At 52.3% G+C, this 18,095-nt stretch overlaps 1 protein-coding gene across 5 annotated transcripts in view; it reads left to right on the top strand.

The window, feature by feature from the left end:
* Window positions 1–17,848, top strand: part of TRIO (trio Rho guanine nucleotide exchange factor) — a 355,982-nt gene extending 338,134 nt beyond the window's left edge. For 3 of the 5 annotated variants that reach the window (XM_072807309.1, XM_072807307.1, XM_072807308.1), the window contains exons 48-57: window positions 641–1,476; window positions 5,447–5,694; window positions 7,054–7,192; window positions 8,026–8,053; window positions 8,249–8,411; window positions 8,672–8,793; window positions 10,097–10,175; window positions 11,914–12,114; window positions 14,866–15,004; window positions 15,491–17,848. In XM_072807309.1, coding sequence (XP_072663410.1) covers window positions 641–1,476; window positions 5,447–5,694; window positions 7,054–7,192; window positions 8,026–8,053; window positions 8,249–8,411; window positions 8,672–8,793; window positions 10,097–10,175; window positions 11,914–12,114; window positions 14,866–15,004; window positions 15,491–16,039 — 2,504 coding nt within the window. In that variant the 3' untranslated portion in view covers window positions 16,040–17,848. Of the gene's footprint in view, window positions 1–640; window positions 1,477–3,092; window positions 4,481–5,446; window positions 5,695–7,053; window positions 7,193–8,025; window positions 8,054–8,248; window positions 8,412–8,671; window positions 8,794–10,096; window positions 10,176–11,913; window positions 12,115–14,865; window positions 15,005–15,490 lie in introns of those variants that run through there. The other 2 variants (XR_012021603.1, XM_072807311.1) reach the window with 2 other exon arrangements.
* Window positions 17,849–18,095: the final 247 nt, after the last annotated feature.

Genomic DNA, 18,095 nt, shown 5'->3' with positions numbered 1-18,095 from the left:
ATGGTTACATAACAACTATATCACGGAGGTCAATAGAGGGGACAGCTGCTTGACGAGGAGGGTCTTTGCATAGCTCTTTACCTTCCTTTGTCTCTTGTGCCAAATCTGCAAAGCAGAGCTGGTGCCTAACACTACCTTCCTGTGTGCAGGGTAACCTAGGGATTCCTTAACTCCCAGCCAGGTTCTTCTTTGCCTGACTGCTCTCTGGTTTAAAGAGGACCTTTGTGGCAGCTGGACTGAACTTTCCCACTCCTGGAGCCAGCTGCTGTCTGGGGTTCTCGCACATGGGCAGTCGGCCTCTTTCACTTGGCAGGGATGCAGAGGCTTTGCTTGCTGCTCCCAGGCCATTAAAGCCCGCACCATGTGCTTCCATGGCCTCCAGCCACTCACACGGACACACCTCCCATGATGGGGTCCATGTAAGTTCAGTAGGAGAGGAGCATTTAAGATCTTTGCCTATTCCTTTATGGGCGGATGGTGTCACTCTGCTGCTCCTAGGATGGGTGGCAGCTTACCGGTCATGATGGTTAGAAGTCACGTGGGTGAGCCCCCTCTGTTGGGGGGTACTGAGGCCCAGCGCATCCTTTTTATTTTCTCCGTGCCCTGACAGTCTGTCCCCTGCGTCTCCCTTGTTTTGCAGCCTTGACATCACCAATCGAGTATCAGAGGAACCACAGTGGGGGCGGCGGCGGGGGCAGTGGCGGGGGCGGCGGCAGCGGAGGCAGCGGCGGCGGGGCTGGCAGCGGGGCCCCCGGCGGCGGAGGCAGCAACCCCAGCGGCGGCCCTGGCAGCTGCAGCGGCCTCCCCAGCTCGAGCAGAAGCCGACCCTCCCGGATCCCCCAGCCTGTCAGACACCACTCCCCCGTGCTGGTCTCCTCTGCAGCCTCGGGCCAGGCAGAGGCAGACAAGATGTCAGGTACGTCCACTCCCGGCCCTGCACTGGCCCCTCCCGGCAGCAGCCCCGCCCCGGAGCCCGGCCCCAGCCAGCCTGGCAGGCGCGCCCCCGAGCCCGGAGGCCCCGAGCGAGAAGCCGAGCTCATCCCCAGGATGAAGGTGATTGAGAGCCCCCGGAGGTGCTCGGGGGGCGCGGCGGGCGCCGGCCGCGATGCGGACACCAAGGAGGCGCGGGCCCCCCCGGAGGACAGCCGCTCGCGGAGCAGCCCGGGCTCGCTGCCCCTGGCAAAGCCCAGGCCTGGGGCCACCTCGCCTCTGAACTCTCCCGTGGCCGCCGCATTACCTCCTCCAATCGGCAAGGAGCCCTGTCCCCCCAGCAGCCCCCTGCAGAAGGGGGGCTCCTTCTGGAGCTCCATCCCCGCCTCCCCCGCCAGCCGGCCAGGCTCCTTCACCTTCCCGGGGGACAGTGACTCCCTCCAGCGGCAGGCCCAGCGCCACGCGGCCCCCAGCAAGGACACAGACCGCATGAGCACCTGCTCGTCGGCCAGCGAGCAGTCGGTACAGTCCACCCAGAGCAACGGGGTAAGAACGCCCGGCGGCCTGCGCCCGCCCGCCCCGCTGCCTCTGTCCCGCCAGCTCTTCTAAGCCCGCGGCCGCCTGCCCCTACTAACTCGCTCGGCCCGCCGCCTGCCCGCCGCCTGCGGTCGGTCAGCTCTCCACGGTGGCGCCTTCTAACCCCTCCTGCCAGGACGGGCGCTGCTGCCTCTGCTCTCGTCTCTACTAACTCGCTCCTTGCTCTGTGTGTGTCTCCTTAATCCGGGAAGCCAGATCATACCCTTCAGCGTCAGCGCCTGTGCACCTGTCACCCCCCGACCAGCAGGATACCGTGGAACTTCTTTTTACCCCTGCCTTCCTCACACATGGTTTTTTTAGAGGGGTCAGTGTCCCTGCTGTTTGCCTCCTATTTAAATTGTATACTTTAAGCTTTTTGCTCATCGCTTGGTTGTGCTCTTTTATGCCTTAAATGATCTTTGCAGCATTTTTGACTCATCTGCTGAAAAAAAAATCCCTCAAGAAAACTTCCAACAGCAACTCACAGCAAATTAAGCAGACAAAATTTGGGGAAAGGAATCTCTCCAGTGGAAATACTTGCTTCCCCCAAGTGTCACTCTGGAAGAGACTGCTTGCTGTAGGGCCTCTGGAGCTCGGGCTCCTGCCAGCGGCTGGGAGCGTCTGCGGGCGCTCGGGCTTCCTCGCCCTCCTCTTGCCTGTCACCTATGTTGTGTCCTCAAGCAGAAAGGTTGCTGTGGTGCGTTTCTCCCCCATTTTGTGGCTTCCTCACTGTCCTACCCAGCTGTTTTCCTACACAGCAGATGGCCTGACCTTTAACACTTTCCTAAAGGCATGCGTGAGGGAATAGAACTGTTCTAACAAGTGTATGTTTGATCGCTTTATAAATTTTTAAATACATTTCCCTAAAAGGGTCTGTGTCTCTCTTTATGAAAACAAATCTGGCTTTTGCATGTCTCTCCTCTCTTCTCTGGACTTCTGTTAATGCCTTCTTTGGGTCAATGTGGCCTTCCCTTTTCTTCCTATTTGTTACATATTTTGTTAAAACTCAATCTTTATATTTAATTGAGGAAGAAATTAGGAAATGGGTCTTGGTACATTTATTTGCCCTTGACTCTTATTCGAAAAAATAAGTGGTCGGGGCAGGTATCCTGCAGTGGCTATGACCAGCTGTCCTCGTTGTGGGTGCCTTACAGTGTCCTGCAGAGTAGTCTGGTCCCCTGTTGGGTCTGAAATACTAGGAATCTGGGTGAGTAGCTCCAACTAGAGCAAAAGAGGCAGAGGTCACAGGGATGCCATACCTGCCCACATCTGGGTGAATACTCAGGATGCTGGCGCAGCCTTACAGCTGAGACCCCTACGAATTGGGCCAGGGAGCAGCTGTCGAGCTCATCCTCACATGGACACTCCCCGTAAGCAACCAAGGAGCGCTCAGAGTCCGTGCAACAGGATGAACCTCAGCTGCTCCAATACGGGAACCCATGCTGGTCTCCAGGCCGCCCACAAGTGCATGCAAATACAGGCACCACCTGGCTCCCTCCCAGGATGTTCTGAGACAAAGGCAGAGTCACATGTGCCATATATGTTCCAGCTTTAGGCTACAAAAGTCGCCTTTCACTTTTTCTTAGGTGGTAGATAACCTGGAAAGGGAAATTGCCAGTGTTTTTTAGATGAGTCAAAGTGCCTTACAGAAATGCCCTGGAAGCCTGGGAAGACCACTAGAGGCTTAAACAGGGATGTGAAAACATCCTGTAAGATTCTTAAGTATTTGGGTTAAAAGGAACCATCGCCCTGCCCCATTCTACCCATTTGGGCCGTCTAATCCTCCGGGTAGGTCAGCAGTGGCCACCTTCCTCCTTGACTACTTCCACGGAGCTGTCTGCAGTCACAGCCAAGCAGCTGTGCCTAACCCATGGCCTGGGTCCTTCTTCCTCTTTTAATGGGCACCTTCTGGAAAGTTCTGAGAGCAGGAGTGGAGTGGATGTGGACCAACCCAGACAGTGACTGCACCAGCCCCCAAATGTGGACGTACAATCTCTCTGCACCTGGCGGCAATAGAAGAGCAACCCTGCCTTATTCTCAGAGGCCGGGTGGCCCGTACACATCCCTAACCCCCACTCTGGAAGGGGGTAATGATTGTGCCAGCTGGGAAGGCAGTTTCGAACGCTAAATGAGATGGATTTTAAATGCCTGGTAGTTAGCCTGGTGCAGAGGGGGTGTTCGGAAAACACTAATGCTATTATTATTGTGGCAGAATTATAAGACAAGCTTGGGATGCTCTATTGCCAAAAACAGCTATGCCACATAAGTTGCTTTTTGTTTGCATTTTCTAGCAAATTTGGTTTCATAATCTCAAAATTATTGGGTGTGTTATATAAGAATGCTAAAGTACATGCTAAAAGAATAAAATGGCATAAATGAACATGACATGGACAGCATGGGGATCCGCAAGAGGCAGGAATCTACAACAGACTCTCAGCTGAGATAGGACCAAAGTTTGGCACTCCTCTGTGTTTAATTTAAATACCCACTGCGCGGGTCGAGAGTCCCAGCCCTGCACCCCGGAATTCTCAGCACACTGGCTTGTTAACAGCAACCAGCCATCCACTTCAGTGTAACCCAACACCAGCTCAGTAGCCCAGGGCTGACAGGCATGTGGCAGGGTTGTCCGACGGTTGCAACTACACCACCCGGGACCTGCCCTGGGCACCCAAGAGCCCAGCAGAGGCTAGTGTCATCGGAGTCCAGGGGATCTGTGAACACCCAGACAACATCGTTGGTGGAAGCCTCTGAGAACAAGCCACCAGGAGCAGGGTGCCTGACACCTCTTCCCACATCCCACCTGTTGATAGAGGGGATTGAGCGAGATGTAGCTCAGGATCTGGCAGTGGTGTCAGCTTCCTCATCCTCCTCCCCTGGAACAAAAGGGTCACTTGGTAAATGACGGCTTGGGACAAATACTGCCATTTGTGTTTCTTCTACTCTGCAGCTAACACCACTCAGCTTGTGGGCTTAGGTAGGTGGCCTTAAGAAACGATCTCTGTTTTATTCTTGCAATCTTGCCTCATTGAGTTCCTGAATATGTATTGAATGTCTGCTACACGTCAGTCACTGTGGTGGACATTAGGTACACGCAGTGAACAAAGACACTGGGTCCCAGTAGGACTCCAGGGTAAGAGGAGAATAGGCTTTCTCGTGCCAAGGTCTGTTCCCAGAGCTTGAATCGTGGAACCAGTAGTGTCCACAGCTGCTCTGCAATGTTGGGTAAGCTGTGTGTTCCCGTGGCAACAGCACCTTGGGGACACTTGAATTACACTGGCTCCCAAGAGGGCCACTAAGGGTTGCGTAGGGGAGGCAGAGTAACAGTTCATGAGAGCGGAACAGTAGTTGATTGACTTTCAGGTTTCCTCATTCTTTTAAAAGGAAAAAGAGGTGAAAAGGCTTAGGCATGTCAGCAGCATGTCATGATCCTTGGAACATGCGTTCTAGTGAACATTTTCCTTAGCAGTTGTGGGGCCACCCCCTGACCTAATGTGTCCTGTGAGCTGAAGAGCTACTCTCTGTAGCTTTTTAATTTAATAATACCTTTTCAAATGAGCATGTCATCACGGTGATATCACTGTGACATAGATACGGTGCAGCATGGCATCAATGGGAGGACCGAGCCATTCCTTTGAGGGTACAAGGAAGATGGAATTAAAATAATAATCATGCTCCCAAAAGCGAAGTGTCATCATTGTGGTGATTTATTTTAGATTGTTGCTTGCATTGCATTCTAGAGAAATCCTGATTTTTGATTATCCAACAAGAAGCACAAAGTTAGCCAAAGAGAGTGGCAAATGAATGCAGGTGCCTCCGTGTCTGTCTGGTGAGCCCTGCTCTGGGTTGTCACCCTGCGACGCACGTCAACAAGTGAGTTCCTCGCATCAGATCTCGTTTCAGTTCCCCTCTGCCTTTTTTTCCCCCATCTTTCCTGCTCCAGAGTGAAAGTAGCAGCAGTAGCAACATCTCCACCATGTTGGTGACACACGATTACACGGCAGTGAAGGAGGATGAGATAAACGTCTATCAAGGAGAGGTCGTTCAAATTCTGGCCAGCAATCAACAGAACATGTTTCTGGTGTTCCGAGCCGCCACTGACCAGTGCCCCGCAGCCGAGGGCTGGATTCCAGGCTTCGTCCTGGGGCATACCAGTGCAGTCATCATGGAGAACCCCGATGGGACTCTCAAGTGAGTGCCCGGTGGGCCAGGCAAGGGGGAGAAGGACCTGAGTGTGAGTGAGGCTTAGAGGCCCTGGGAGGAGAAGGCCCGGGGAGACAGAGCAGCATCATGAGCACATCTCTGAGCACAGTGTGGAACCCCAAAGTAAAGATAGGGTGGCCCTTTGTCTCTCAGACTTGTCCTGACAGGTTCTCTAGGTTATTCACAACGATATTACAGTCCCCAAAGATCTCTCGTGGGAGGTGAGGACTCTCCAAGGACTCCTTAGTAGGCTGTGCTGGGGGTCCATCCAGGCAGATGCTCACCCTGTGAGCCGCACATGAACATCTGTGTGATGCCATTACCACCACACTTCACATATACTAGAAGGTTAGTTCAGTTAAGAAATTATCAGTTTTACTGTATTCTTTTTTTTAGCTGAATTCAGGTACTAGTTTAAAACTCCACCCTTCCCTGAATCTATTTGGCTGTGGTAGAGATCAGCCCACTGGCTTCTGAGAGTGGAAGCATTGTAAGACTTTGTAATTTCTGAAGCCTCCAAAGGCAGCAACAGTGGTCGTGCTCCTCCAAGGATGGAGGACCTTGGCTGGGTTCGCAGCACCAGCTGGCCAGCATCCCAGCACCAACCCACAGCTCTAGGCTTGGAGCCTGCAGCCCCCCAGGGAAACTGAGCTTGCATTCAAGCTATAGAGAGCCTCTCCTCTATGATCATCCCCTTGTCCTGTTTCTCCTTGATATGTAGAAATATTTTATTTTAGTACATTGTTCAAGAACCCTATTTTGTATTCTGTTTTATAGAAGAGTATCTTAGGCATCATAGAACCAGTAGGAAGGAGTGTGTGTGTGTTCTAGGGAAGAGGCCAGTAATGTAAGGAAGTGGCTCCCAGAGTCCTGGAGACTTGGAAGTCCAAGTGTGTGGTGTGGGTGAGCAGGCGGGGGACCCATTTCCCCTAGAGTGCTCCCTCTTCAGGGAAGCCAGTCTTTCTGTTCTACGTAGGCCTTGAGTTGATTGCAGGGGGCCTACCAGGTTGTGGAGGGCAGTGTGTCTTACTTAAATGTTAATCTCATTCAGAAGCACCCAGAATGTTTGATCACATTTCTGGGCACCTAGCAGCCCAGTTAAGTTGATACATAAAATTGACCATTACGAGCACTTTTGTATTTTAATCCTCAAAATTGAAGAGCTTCTTGGTTTCCCCTCTGGTGGTTGAGACCAGGGTTTCCATCAGCAGAGCTCACTGGTGCCGGGGAGCCCTAGTCACCCCAGATCATGTAAGCGGGCTGCTCAGCTTTTCTCTAAGGCTTTCAGGAATCACTTGCTGAACACTGGAAAGATGTAACACTACCACTGTGTTATGTTCCCCCTAGGAAGTCAACATCTTGGCACACAGCACTCCGTTTAAGGAAAAAATCTGAGAAAAAAGATAAAGACGGCAAGCGGGAAGGCAAGTTAGAGAATGGTTATCGGAAGTCACGGGAGGGGCTCAGCAGCAAGGTATCTGTGAAGGTACGTGGAGCGGCTCTGGGGGGCTGCCATCCGCCTCCCAATGTGCCAACCCCACAGGGCTTGGCTGGGCGCCCGCAGGCGCACATGCACATTCCAGGGCACCGGTACTGCGGCCCCTGACCCTGACCCTGACCCTGACCCTGACCCTGACCGGGCACACAGGTAGCCGGCAAGGAGCGCTGGCGCTGCTCTGCCAGTATGGTGCAGACTTCCTCTGTGCCCGCCTCAGACCCCGGGGACCACCGAGGGGCCTGGGATTGCTTCGGGGGCTCCCGGGAGTGGTTGCCTGCAGCACCACTAAAATACCCTCTAAAGGGCTCTGAGTCAGGGCACTGGCCCTCCTTCAGAAGTAAGGGGTTTGGGGACCAGCTGGATCCAGCCTGTTTGATGAGAAAAATGGGTATTTCTGAGTTCAAGAGGCTCTTCTGCGTTTGTGGGTAGGAAGACTAAAATTCACCAAAATTCGTATGACGTGAGGCTTTTTTTTTTTTTAAGGTTTTATTTATTTATTAGAGATGGGGGGAGAGAGAGAGGGAGAGGGAGGGAGGGAGGAGCAGGCTCCATGCAGGGAGCCCAACGTGGGACTCGATCCAGGGTCTCCAGGATCACGCTCTGGGCTGAAGGCGGCGCTAAACCGCTGAGCCACCTGGGCTGCCTGACATGAGGCTTTTTGAGTACATTTAAAGGCAATGAAAACACGCTGTTTTGAGACCTATAAAAGCCAAGTTATTTCTCTTCATCTCTCAGAGGTAATTGTGTCTTGGGAAAAAAAGTCGTATACTTCAAAACAGTTCATGTTTCTGGGTAACACCTGTGTGCTTTTTCCGTTCCAGCTTCTCAATCCCAACTACATATATGACGGTGAGTTGCGTCACCTTGTTCCTTCAGTCTCACAGTGTCAGGTCTCCGGGGCCTGCTGTAGAACATTGGGGTGTGACCTGGGGAGCGGGTTTTCTATGGAGCTCTGGGTATGGGCGACAGTCTCATTTGCATGTTAGGGTTGGCGGGTGTAGGAGGGGAGCCAGGGATGACCAGTGTCACTCCTTTTTCCTGCAGTTCCCCCAGAATTCGTCATTCCCTTGAGTGAGGTCACGTGTGAGACAGGGGAGACCGTTGTTTTTAGATGTCGGGTTTGTGGCCGCCCCAAGGCCTCAATCACCTGGAAGGGCCCTGAGCACAACACCCTGAACAACGATGGTCACTACAGCATCTCCTACAGGTGAGGATGAGGCTCACTGGCAGAGAAACTGCCCACTGTGACCGACACAGTCAACCCCATGGTTACCCTGGGCACCCTGACACCTGCCCACAAGGGAGCATTTCATACCAAGATGTGCAATAAAAATTAAAATTCCACTTGAAATTCCTTGCCAGTAATTCCTCTGTGATTTTCTGTGACCCCAAAGGAGATGGGGTGGGGGCAGTCACTGGGGGAGCTGCGCATTCGTGACCCACAGTGTGTTGTCATCTGTGTGGCAGTGACTTGGGAGAGGCCGCTTTGAAGATCGTCGGCGTGACCACAGAAGATGATGGCATCTACACATGCATCGCTGTGAACGACATGGGTTCAGCCTCGTCTTCGGCCAGTCTGAGGGTGCTGGGTAAGCTGCATCCCTGAGCCGGTGGCACACCTCTCCCGGGACTCTCAGGTCCGGGGACCCCATCCCGCACGGACAAGCTCACCGTGGTCTAAGATGCTGGGCACTGAGTCACGTGTGGGGCCTTTCCAACCAGAGCTTCGAGTGGCAGACCGTGGTGTCTAGGGCATCCCGGGGCAAGTGACCTCTTGCACCTCTCAGGTCTTCGGAGAGGTTCATGGGCAGCTGAGTGTCCGGTGCCAGCCTCCGAGTCAGAACATAGGATGTTCTGTGTTCCCTGTGCTCAAAGCACATCCTCGTATTTAATTTGACACTTTGGCTCTGAGAGAATCTTCTCGAAGTTGGTCTTGCATGGACTGGAGGGGAAAGGAAGCAGTGTGGTTGAGGCCTGTGCAGGCTCTGTGCTTCCCTGACACCCTAACAGCGTCCCTCCATGAGCGCAGGGCAGCCACGGTAGGGCCCAAGTCACTCTGGTCTGAAGCCCTTGCTCTCTCCATAGCCCAGCAAGTCCTTGTTCTCCCCTTGGCCAGACTGTGAGCTACTGGAGGCAGAAGCCACATCGTAGGCCCTTTTACGTTTCCTCTGGCTGCATTGGACACATAGAGATGCTCAGTAGGCAACATGTACCAGTTGATTTGCAGCTACAGCTTCTCAGAAGGCCAACTGTGCTGTACCCAGCTGCTGACATTTCTTGTGCATCCTTCAGCGGCACAGGGTCTAGGAAACTGCTTCCAAGAGCAAAAATAAGAATCTGAACAAAAGTGAACTGAGTCCAGGAGCGCCCTGTGTGTAGACAATGAAAGAATTATCTTCGCATTTTTATTATATATATCTTCATCCCAGATATTTTAACCTCCTTAAGCCAGAGAAAGAAAATGATCTGATTCTTGGATCATGACACAAGGAAGAAAGAAAATCTTGAATTTAAAAGTGAAGAATCTCCAGCGTTCTAATTTGTAAGAGATGTCCCAGAAACCACACAGGTGATTTTTGCTTGATAATAAATCAACAGCAAAGCTAAAGGAGCTTAAGGAGATAGAAGATTCCACCTTGGAGATGCGAGTGAGAAAATCATGGAAAAGGAAGTGTATGTTTATTTCTTTCACGTAAATCCATCTCTTTTTGTCCTAAGTCCCAATCTGCAGCATGTATTTTCCCTTCTAGCACGACTTCATTCCGATGAGCCACAGTCGAGATGCTCAGTAGCCATGTGTGGCTGCCATATTGGACAGTGCAGGCCTCTAGACTTCTTCCCCAAGATGTGCCATGTAAACCAAGTTCAGGGGAGATGGTGCTTTTCTTGCAGGTCCAGGGAGTGATGGGATCATGGTGACCTGGAAAGACAACTTTGACTCCTTCTACAGCGAAGTGGCTGAGCTTGGCAGGTACAGTATAAAACCCAGAGCCCCTCCAAGAAAGCAGAGTGTATGACCTAACTCTCCATAAGAGCAGGTTGGTAAAATTAAGCAGTGTATTTTGCCATAGTTGGGAGTTATTTGAGTTATGTTTAAAACATAACCTGTCATTGCCTTTTGGTATTAAACATTGAAGGAGTAAAGAGGATGTTTTCAGCTTGAGTTTCAAGAGAGAGTTAAGGTCTAATACTATAAGCCATCCATTAATGGAAAGACTTAAGTCCTCTGCTGTGCATCTAGGACCGTACCAGCTGTGTCCCATCCTTGAGAAGTCACAGGGAAGTCACTCAGACCCTTCTCTGTGGGACTTCATTCTCCTGTGGAGTCCCAGCTGAGAGAGGCTGAATGTGTCCTTGAGGTTGGGAATGTGGAGCGGCGGGGTACTCCTGCCCAAAAAGAGACAGGGGCAGCCAGGCCTGGGGCAGTGGCTCAGCGGCGCCCCGAGGCCCCCAGGCAGGCTCCTCTGACTTGGCTGTGCTGCCTGTCCACACAGCACTTCTCCACTTCTCGGGTCATGACCCATGTGGCGAGGAGGAGGTCAGGAGCACAGCAGCTGAGCACAATTGTCCCCTTTTTAAGAGACTTGCCAAGAAGCCCCCCCAGCCAGCAGCAGCCTCCTACCATCCAGCGGCCCGACTGGGTCATGTGGCTCAGCTTCGCATACTTGTATGGATCGGGCTGATGGCTCCATCACTTACCCCTTGCTGCCTGATGCACACCACTCGCTGTCACTTCTGGCAACATGTGAATAATCAGGCAGGCCTTCTATTGGTTTCTCCTGGGCTCAGGTGGCTGGGACGCTGGGCCTCTGTCCACATAGACTTTCACCCGGGGCTTCCTCACGTCATGGCAGAAGCATGTCAAGATGCAAAAGCAGAAGCTGCAAGGCCTCTTAGGGCCCAGCCTCAGAAATCAAGAGCCATGCTTCCTGTGCATTGTGGGCCCGAAATCCCACCGGCCAGGCAAGATTGAAGGCTGGGGAGATAGACTAAACAAACCTCTGTGGAGGAGGAGGAGCAAAGTGGTGTGGCCATGTCAGCCCTCGCAGGTTTATTTCTATCCCTCATGTTCCCCAGTGCTCTCCTCCCATCACACAGTAGCAGGCTCAGATGAGAGGTCCAAGAGCCTCCAGGTCAGGTCAGCGTACTGCTGAGGCTTGCTAAGGTGCGGTTCACTGGGTACAGCCTCAGAAGCTGTGGGCTGCAGGTGGGTGACCCGCCCCATACATGCATCCCACAGAGGCAGGCTGCAGGCATGGCGATGCCAGCCGACCCTTCTCCTCAGTAGAAGGGAGTGCGGGTGACCACAGCCACCAGGTACAGCTCAAGCTTCTTGACCTGGTCAAGAAGATTTTCCAGGAAAGCAGAGGTGGAAGCTGCCTGGTGAGTCCTACAACGTCACCTCTGCCTATTCAGAGGCCAGGAAGTCACGTGGCCTGCCCAGATGCAGGGTGAGGAAATGGGGCATGCCTCTAGGAAGGAGAGGAGACAGCCGCATGGCTGAGAGAACCAGATACTGTTAGGCTTCCTCGGGGTCATGAGGGCCGCCCCTCCTCCATGAGTGGCCAGGGAGAGCCAGGCCTGTGGAAAGGCTTGGGTCACCAGCTAGCAGGGGTACCCTGCCTCCAGCCCCATAAGACTTACCAGAGTCTTTTCTCTGTGATGTACTCAGAGTCCTCTGAAAATTATCTTCTCAACCTATTTTCTAGGGGCAGATTCTCTGTCGTTAAGAAATGTGATCAGAAAGGAACCAAACGAGCAGTGGCCACTAAATTTGTGAACAAGAAGTTGATGAAGCGTGACCAGGTCACCCATGAACTTGGAATCCTGCAGAACCTCCAGCACCCGCTGCTTATTGGTCTCCTTGATACCTTCGAGACCCCCACCAGCTACGTCCTGGTGTTAGAAATGTGTGTACACACCCATTTCCTTCCCCAGTTTGTAAGCCTCAGGCTCAACTTTCAGTGATTTTATTGTTGTTTGTTCTCTAAGGACAGAAATCAGGATTTCAGAATCCATAGAACTCGTAAAATACATATATATGTGCCTATTGTCAGAGACCACAGTTCTAGAGCATTCCGGTAATAATAGAAAGAAGTATAGTCTTCAGCACACGTGTCCAAATGAGGGAGCAACGAGCCTAACATCACAACACCTCAGCACCACCCTGGTAGCTTCTGGGTCTCGGCCAACCTGAAGATGCCACGTGGTTCTCAGGATCCCGGAGGAGCCAGGGGAACCTTGTGGGTGCTCAGAGTGGGCTCCCTGAGACCTTGAGGCCTTGCTCATGTCCAGTCCTGCCCCTCAGAGCTCCAGCCCACTGCAGGATGGTCAGAGAGGAGGAGAAGACACACCCTGCCCAGAGAACGTCCTTGGGAGAGGGCTGGGCCTTCAGCCAGAGCAGCCCCCCAGGCCCTTTGGTGCTTAGTGAGCTCTGCATATACCTGAGTAAATGGCTTGATCTCCTAAAGAAAGAGTTTGAAAACTGACCCAAGAGCAGTGGTCCTCCTTTGAGCGTAGTTTTGCCCCCCAGGGGACATCTGGCCATGTCTGGAGACTATTTTGCTAATCACAACTTGGGTTGAGGGGTGCCACCAGCATCTAGAGGGGAAAGCCCAGGGATGTTGCTCAGCATCCTGCAGGACCTGGGATGGCCCTGCACACAGAGTTACCTGTCCCAAAGTGCTAGCAGTACCAGGGTTGGGAAGCCCACCCTAGAACATTCGGGCCTCTAGGAAATATCTTAGCATTTAGCTGTGTTTAAACTCTGTTCCTTCTTTTGTAGCAGGGAGTCCTTTCATATATTTTCCCGGATTTACAACTCCTTTTCCACTGGCAAAAGCAAACATGTGTCATGTTGTAGTGCCTGATGCATTCTCAAATGGAAAGGGTAGGACAGGCGGGAGGAGCACCCCCACACCTCTAGGGGCACCTTCCCCATGACGTGACAACGGGCTCGGGTTTCAGGGGCCTCCTCGCACAGACTCCATCAGGGCCCTGTGTCTGATTTTCTGTTAGATGTATTCTTTTTCTTAACTTAGAAGTGCCTTCAAGGGGCAAGGTTGGGACAGGCATGTTTCAGGGGCACCTGCACCCAGGGCTGCACTGCCAACAGCTCCTGCCACAACGTCATGGGCCTGTTCCACCCCCTCCATCTGGAATAGCAAACCTATCAGATGGCAGAGGGAGTAGGGCAGGCCCCCCGGAGGCTGCCGCCTAAACTGTGCATCATGGGCAAAGGGCAGATTGGTGGACTTGGGGCCTGGGCACATCCCAGGCTGGCTTCAGTCCATGCTGTGTCTTTCAGTGGCTCCGTGGCCTGGGGCTCCTTTCTCACCCCTGGCATTCTTTAGTCTTGCCATAGAGAGGGTTCTTGTGGGGTCAAGATGTCCAGGCGGAGACCTGGCCTCTCAATATCTGGGAGAAAGATGCTGCTGTCTAACAACTACTCATCTGGGGGTTTTTAACAAGAAATCCTAAAGTCCTTAAAAATCCACAGCTTCTGTTTCTGGCTTAAAATTTAAGCGTGTTCAGCTGTCCCTTCTTTTTAGTGGAAAACTGAATGGTTAAGCCTCACTGGACTGTTACTAGAATTTGCTACCAAATTCTCCTCTGTTCCTCCTCGTTAGCAGACAAGTGGCTGGTTTTCATTTGAGTTTCTGTTTCGCAGACAGAGCAAGCAGGTAGCCAGACGTTCAGAGAGCCTCACTGCAGTTGTGGCCTTCACTTGAGCCCAGCTGGAGGACCTTGGGCAGGAGTCCCTGACCCGCTGGCAGCGCCTTCTCAGTGGTTTTTAACTATTGACAGGAATTCACAGTAGGAAGCCTCCTGAGTCCAGCATGAGATCAGAGGCCGCGGTTAACAGGTGTTCCCTCAGCCCCCCAGCTCTCCGTTTGGTGAAGGGGAGCGCTGGGGTCATTCTAACTGAAGGCCGGGTATTGGTGTGCTTGGTTGCAAGGCTTAGGACTTCACAGCCTGCGGGACTGGTGGCAGGGAGCTAGGGCGGGGGGGGGCGGGGAGCGGTCCTCCAGCCCAGGCCACAAGTGAGCAGAGGTAGCACCTCTTACCTATAAGGTGGCTGGCAGGGGTCAGTCACCACAGCAAGTCCTCCCCACTCCCCTCAGAGTGAGGAACTGGTGTGAAGCCAGACTCGGGGGCAGCGGGTGTGCTGGGGAACACCCCAGCAGCACCTCCCAGGGCTGTCTTCTCATCACGTCCTTGACGCCTGCCTCCTTACTCCCAGTATCTCATGTGGCCTTTGCATTGCCCGTCTTATGGGTGACAAAACGAAGGCCCCACTGCATCCTACAGCAAATGCTTGCAGAGCGTCTGTGGGGCTCCTGGCGTGGCTGTCGGCTTGCCCAGGCCATGCCCTCCACATCGAGGAGGCCGGAGTTCGCCTTCCTTTCCCCTTTCCCACTCCCTCTGAGGGCTGAGCGGCCTTGTCCCCACTTATATCCATAGTGAGGCTGAAAAGAAATCCCCCTCTGGCTAGAGCTGTGCCCTTAGGTGGAGGCAGGATCCTGACGCGCCAGGCTCATAGGACATTAACTGTGAGGAATGTTAGGAAGCAGACACAGCTGTGTTTCCTGTTACACTGGAGAGGTCTCTACAGTGACCCAGCGCCGTGACGACTATTGCACACGTTCCTGCCTCCACAGGGCTGACCAGGGGCGTCTCCTGGACTGTGTGGTGCGATGGGGAGACCTCACTGAAGGGAAGATCAGGGCGTATCTGGGGGAGGTTCTGGAAGCCGTCCAATACCTTCACAACTGCAGGATAGCACACCTGGACCTAAAGGTTAGTGGGGTTCCTGGGCCGAGGCCAGCCTGTCTGACTGCACACAGGGGACAAGTAGGAGGAGGTGGGCAATGGTATGAACAGTAGAGTACTAGGTAAAACATTCGAGGTCTTCACACAGTTCATGAGTTCTGTGAGGTTTGCGAGGCTGGTGTGGGGCTGGTTCTGTGGTGGCTGGGAAAGGAAGGTAGATGTCACCGTTAGTGGTAAGAGTGGAACAATCACCCAGCTTCCTGGGCCGCACTTTGCCACACGGCTGCTTCATGCCAACCTGGCAGGGGCGCTGTCTGCCGAGCAGGGGCAGCACTCCCTCCCGGCCGGGGCTGCTTCGGCCGGGGCTGCTTCCTCCGCAGCGGCCTGCATGCCAAGAATTTCATCCTGCCCTGCACGCAGTTTCTTCAGTTGACCTCGTTAGATTCCTGGTGAGCCGCACCGTGAGCTTGAGATCGGGACCGTGGAAATGACGGTTATCTTCCTGTCTTCCAGCCTGAAAACATTCTGGTGGATCAGAGTCTGGCCAAGCCCACGATCAAACTGGCCGATTTTGGAGATGCTGTCCAACTCAACACGACCTACTACATCCATCAGTTACTGGGGAACCCCGAGTTTGCAGCCCCCGAAATCATCCTTGGGAACCCCATCTCCCTGACCTCGGATACGTGGAGTGTCGGAGTGCTCGCTTACGTGCTTCTCAGCGGCGTGTCCCCCTTCCTCGACGACAGTGTGGAGGAGACCTGCCTGAACATTTGCCGACTAGACTTTAGTTTCCCGGAGGACTGCTTTAAAGGTGTGAGCCAGAAGGCCAAGGAGTTCGTGTGTTTCCTTCTCCAGGAGGACCCTGCCAGGCGTCCCTCGGCTGCGCTGGCCCTGCAGGAGCAGTGGCTGCAGGCGGGCCACGGCGGTGGCAAAGGCGCGGGCGTCCTCGACACGTCCAGACTGACTTCCTTCATTGAGCGGCGCAAACACCAGAACGATGTTCGACCTATCCGTAGCGTTAAAAACTTCTTACAGAGCAGGCTTTTGCCTAGAGTTTGACCTGTCTTGGAGTTCTTTCTCATTCTCTTTCACCTGCCAATCAGCTGTTAATTTGAACCTTGAAGAGAAACAAACCAACAGAACTGATCAGCTGCCGTTTGTTCATCGTGTGACGTCGCGCTCCGGGTGAGCTGTGCTCGGCGGCGTGCGGGACCCCGGAGCACGCTGTGCTGGGGTGGAGGACCTTTTCGTACACTCTTCATGAGCGGAGACAGCATTGCTGTATCACAGTCTTTTATTCAGGTTTCTGCAAAAAAAAATAAAAAGAAACTTTTTTAAACGAACATGAATAGAATTTTGCAAATTTAACCTTTTCCAAGATTTATTCAAGGAAACGAAATGCCTCTGTTCAACCACTGGTGTTAACGAACAAAACAGAGGTACTGGACCCCTCTGGGGAGGACTCACCCTCACAGTGGCCGGTCCGCATGGCCTCGTCCAGAGCTCAGGGTCCACCTGGCTCTGAGCTTCTCCAGCCGCCAGGTCAGCGTGTGCGTCTCACTGGGACGCCAGACGGGGCTCCTGAAATGTACGTTCAACCTCAGACTTTTGCATAAAAATAGAATGAGTCGTTCTGCTCTGATGAAATGTAGGCCTTACTTGTATATAAGCCTGGTCCTGCCTCCCATCTGTCCTTCCCCCTCCAGCCTTCCCTCTGACTCCCCACCTGCTGCCCGGGGGCTTCCCCTGGGGGAGGTCACAGGGCTCTGCCCATCTGCCCAGGACAGCAGGTCGGTTTCCCCCACACACACCCCAGTGGTCGCCACCCCATGTCCCCCACCCTCAAGCCGTCAATCAGATTGTTGAGCAGTATACAGTCAGATGAAGATACTGTAAATGCACTCATTGGGGGTTTGGGTTTTTTTGGTTTTATTTCATATCATGTGCAATGTTGTGGCTTTAACATTTTATGCAACTATTTATGAAGACCTCTGTTGTACCTGTAATAAATATATAGAAAAAGCACATACTTCGTACAGTGAACTTTATGGTTTTGTGTGTGTGTCGGGGGTGGGGCGGGGGGTAGAGGGTCGTAGACCTGTGCCATCAGTTCAAGGAGATTTAACTCTTCGTGAAATTTGTCATTTTGAGGACTGTAAAAAGTGATTTCATACTCTGAATATAAAACTGGATAATAGGGTAATGTTTTAAAATTTATTATGCTATTATTCAGAATGCCAAAGTATTTTTTTTTTTTCCAAAATCAGTCTGGACATTGACTACTTTTTAGACTTTTTGATGTTCAACTTTCTGTACAAAAATTGGCTGGATTTTGAGCTTTTGGTAAGAAATAAAAGCCAATAAAGCACTAGCCGCCTTGAGGCTGGCGTCCGAAGTCTGTGTCACTGTGGCCGAATTCACGCTGCGCGGGGAGGCCTTTGAACAAGCCGTGGGGTTTCTGGGCACGCTTGACTTTTTTCTGGATGTCTTTTTACCTTCATTGTGTGAAATACACTAAAAGAGAGACCAGCCTGCTTCCCCAGCCAGCCAGACACCCGGGTCTTGAGCCATAAACTGGCGTAGTTAAGCTTTGCCATTTCCAATGTATTTTATTTATTCTTTTGTTGGATTTTTGTTTCTTGTAAAATTGTACAGAAACTTTTTAAAAGAAATTGGATTCAAAACTGGATGTGTATTCGTAACCTCATGTTTATTTGTGTATTTCTTTTATTATTTCAGTTAAATTTTTACATTATTTTGCATGTATATTTCTTTGTACAGAGACCTTACATGTTTACACAGTATGATGTGATGTAAATATTTTATTTTGCCATCAGTTATTTTAAAAAATTAAACATATTTGCCTGATTTTTGTGTTAGGCCTTTTATTTGGTCACTATAGAATCCAAAAGAGAGACCTCACCGAGGGAGATTGAAGACTGGCCTCTCCTAGGTTGGGCGGGGAGTCGGAGGGGAGAATGTTCCGGACTGGAAAACTGCTGTACGTGGCCAGAAATGGGAGCTGGTCAGGTGCCTGCAGATTGGTTCCCAGAACCCAGACTCCGAAGACACTGGTGCACAGACCACATTTCAGCAGCTCATGGAGCAAAGGGAG

The sequence above is a fragment of the Canis lupus genome, chromosome 31 (assembly GCF_048164855.1).
Source record: "Canis lupus baileyi chromosome 31, mCanLup2.hap1, whole genome shotgun sequence".
Lineage (NCBI taxonomy): Eukaryota > Metazoa > Chordata > Mammalia > Carnivora > Canidae > Canis > Canis lupus.
This window is presented reverse-complemented; position numbering and strand designations above follow the sequence as displayed.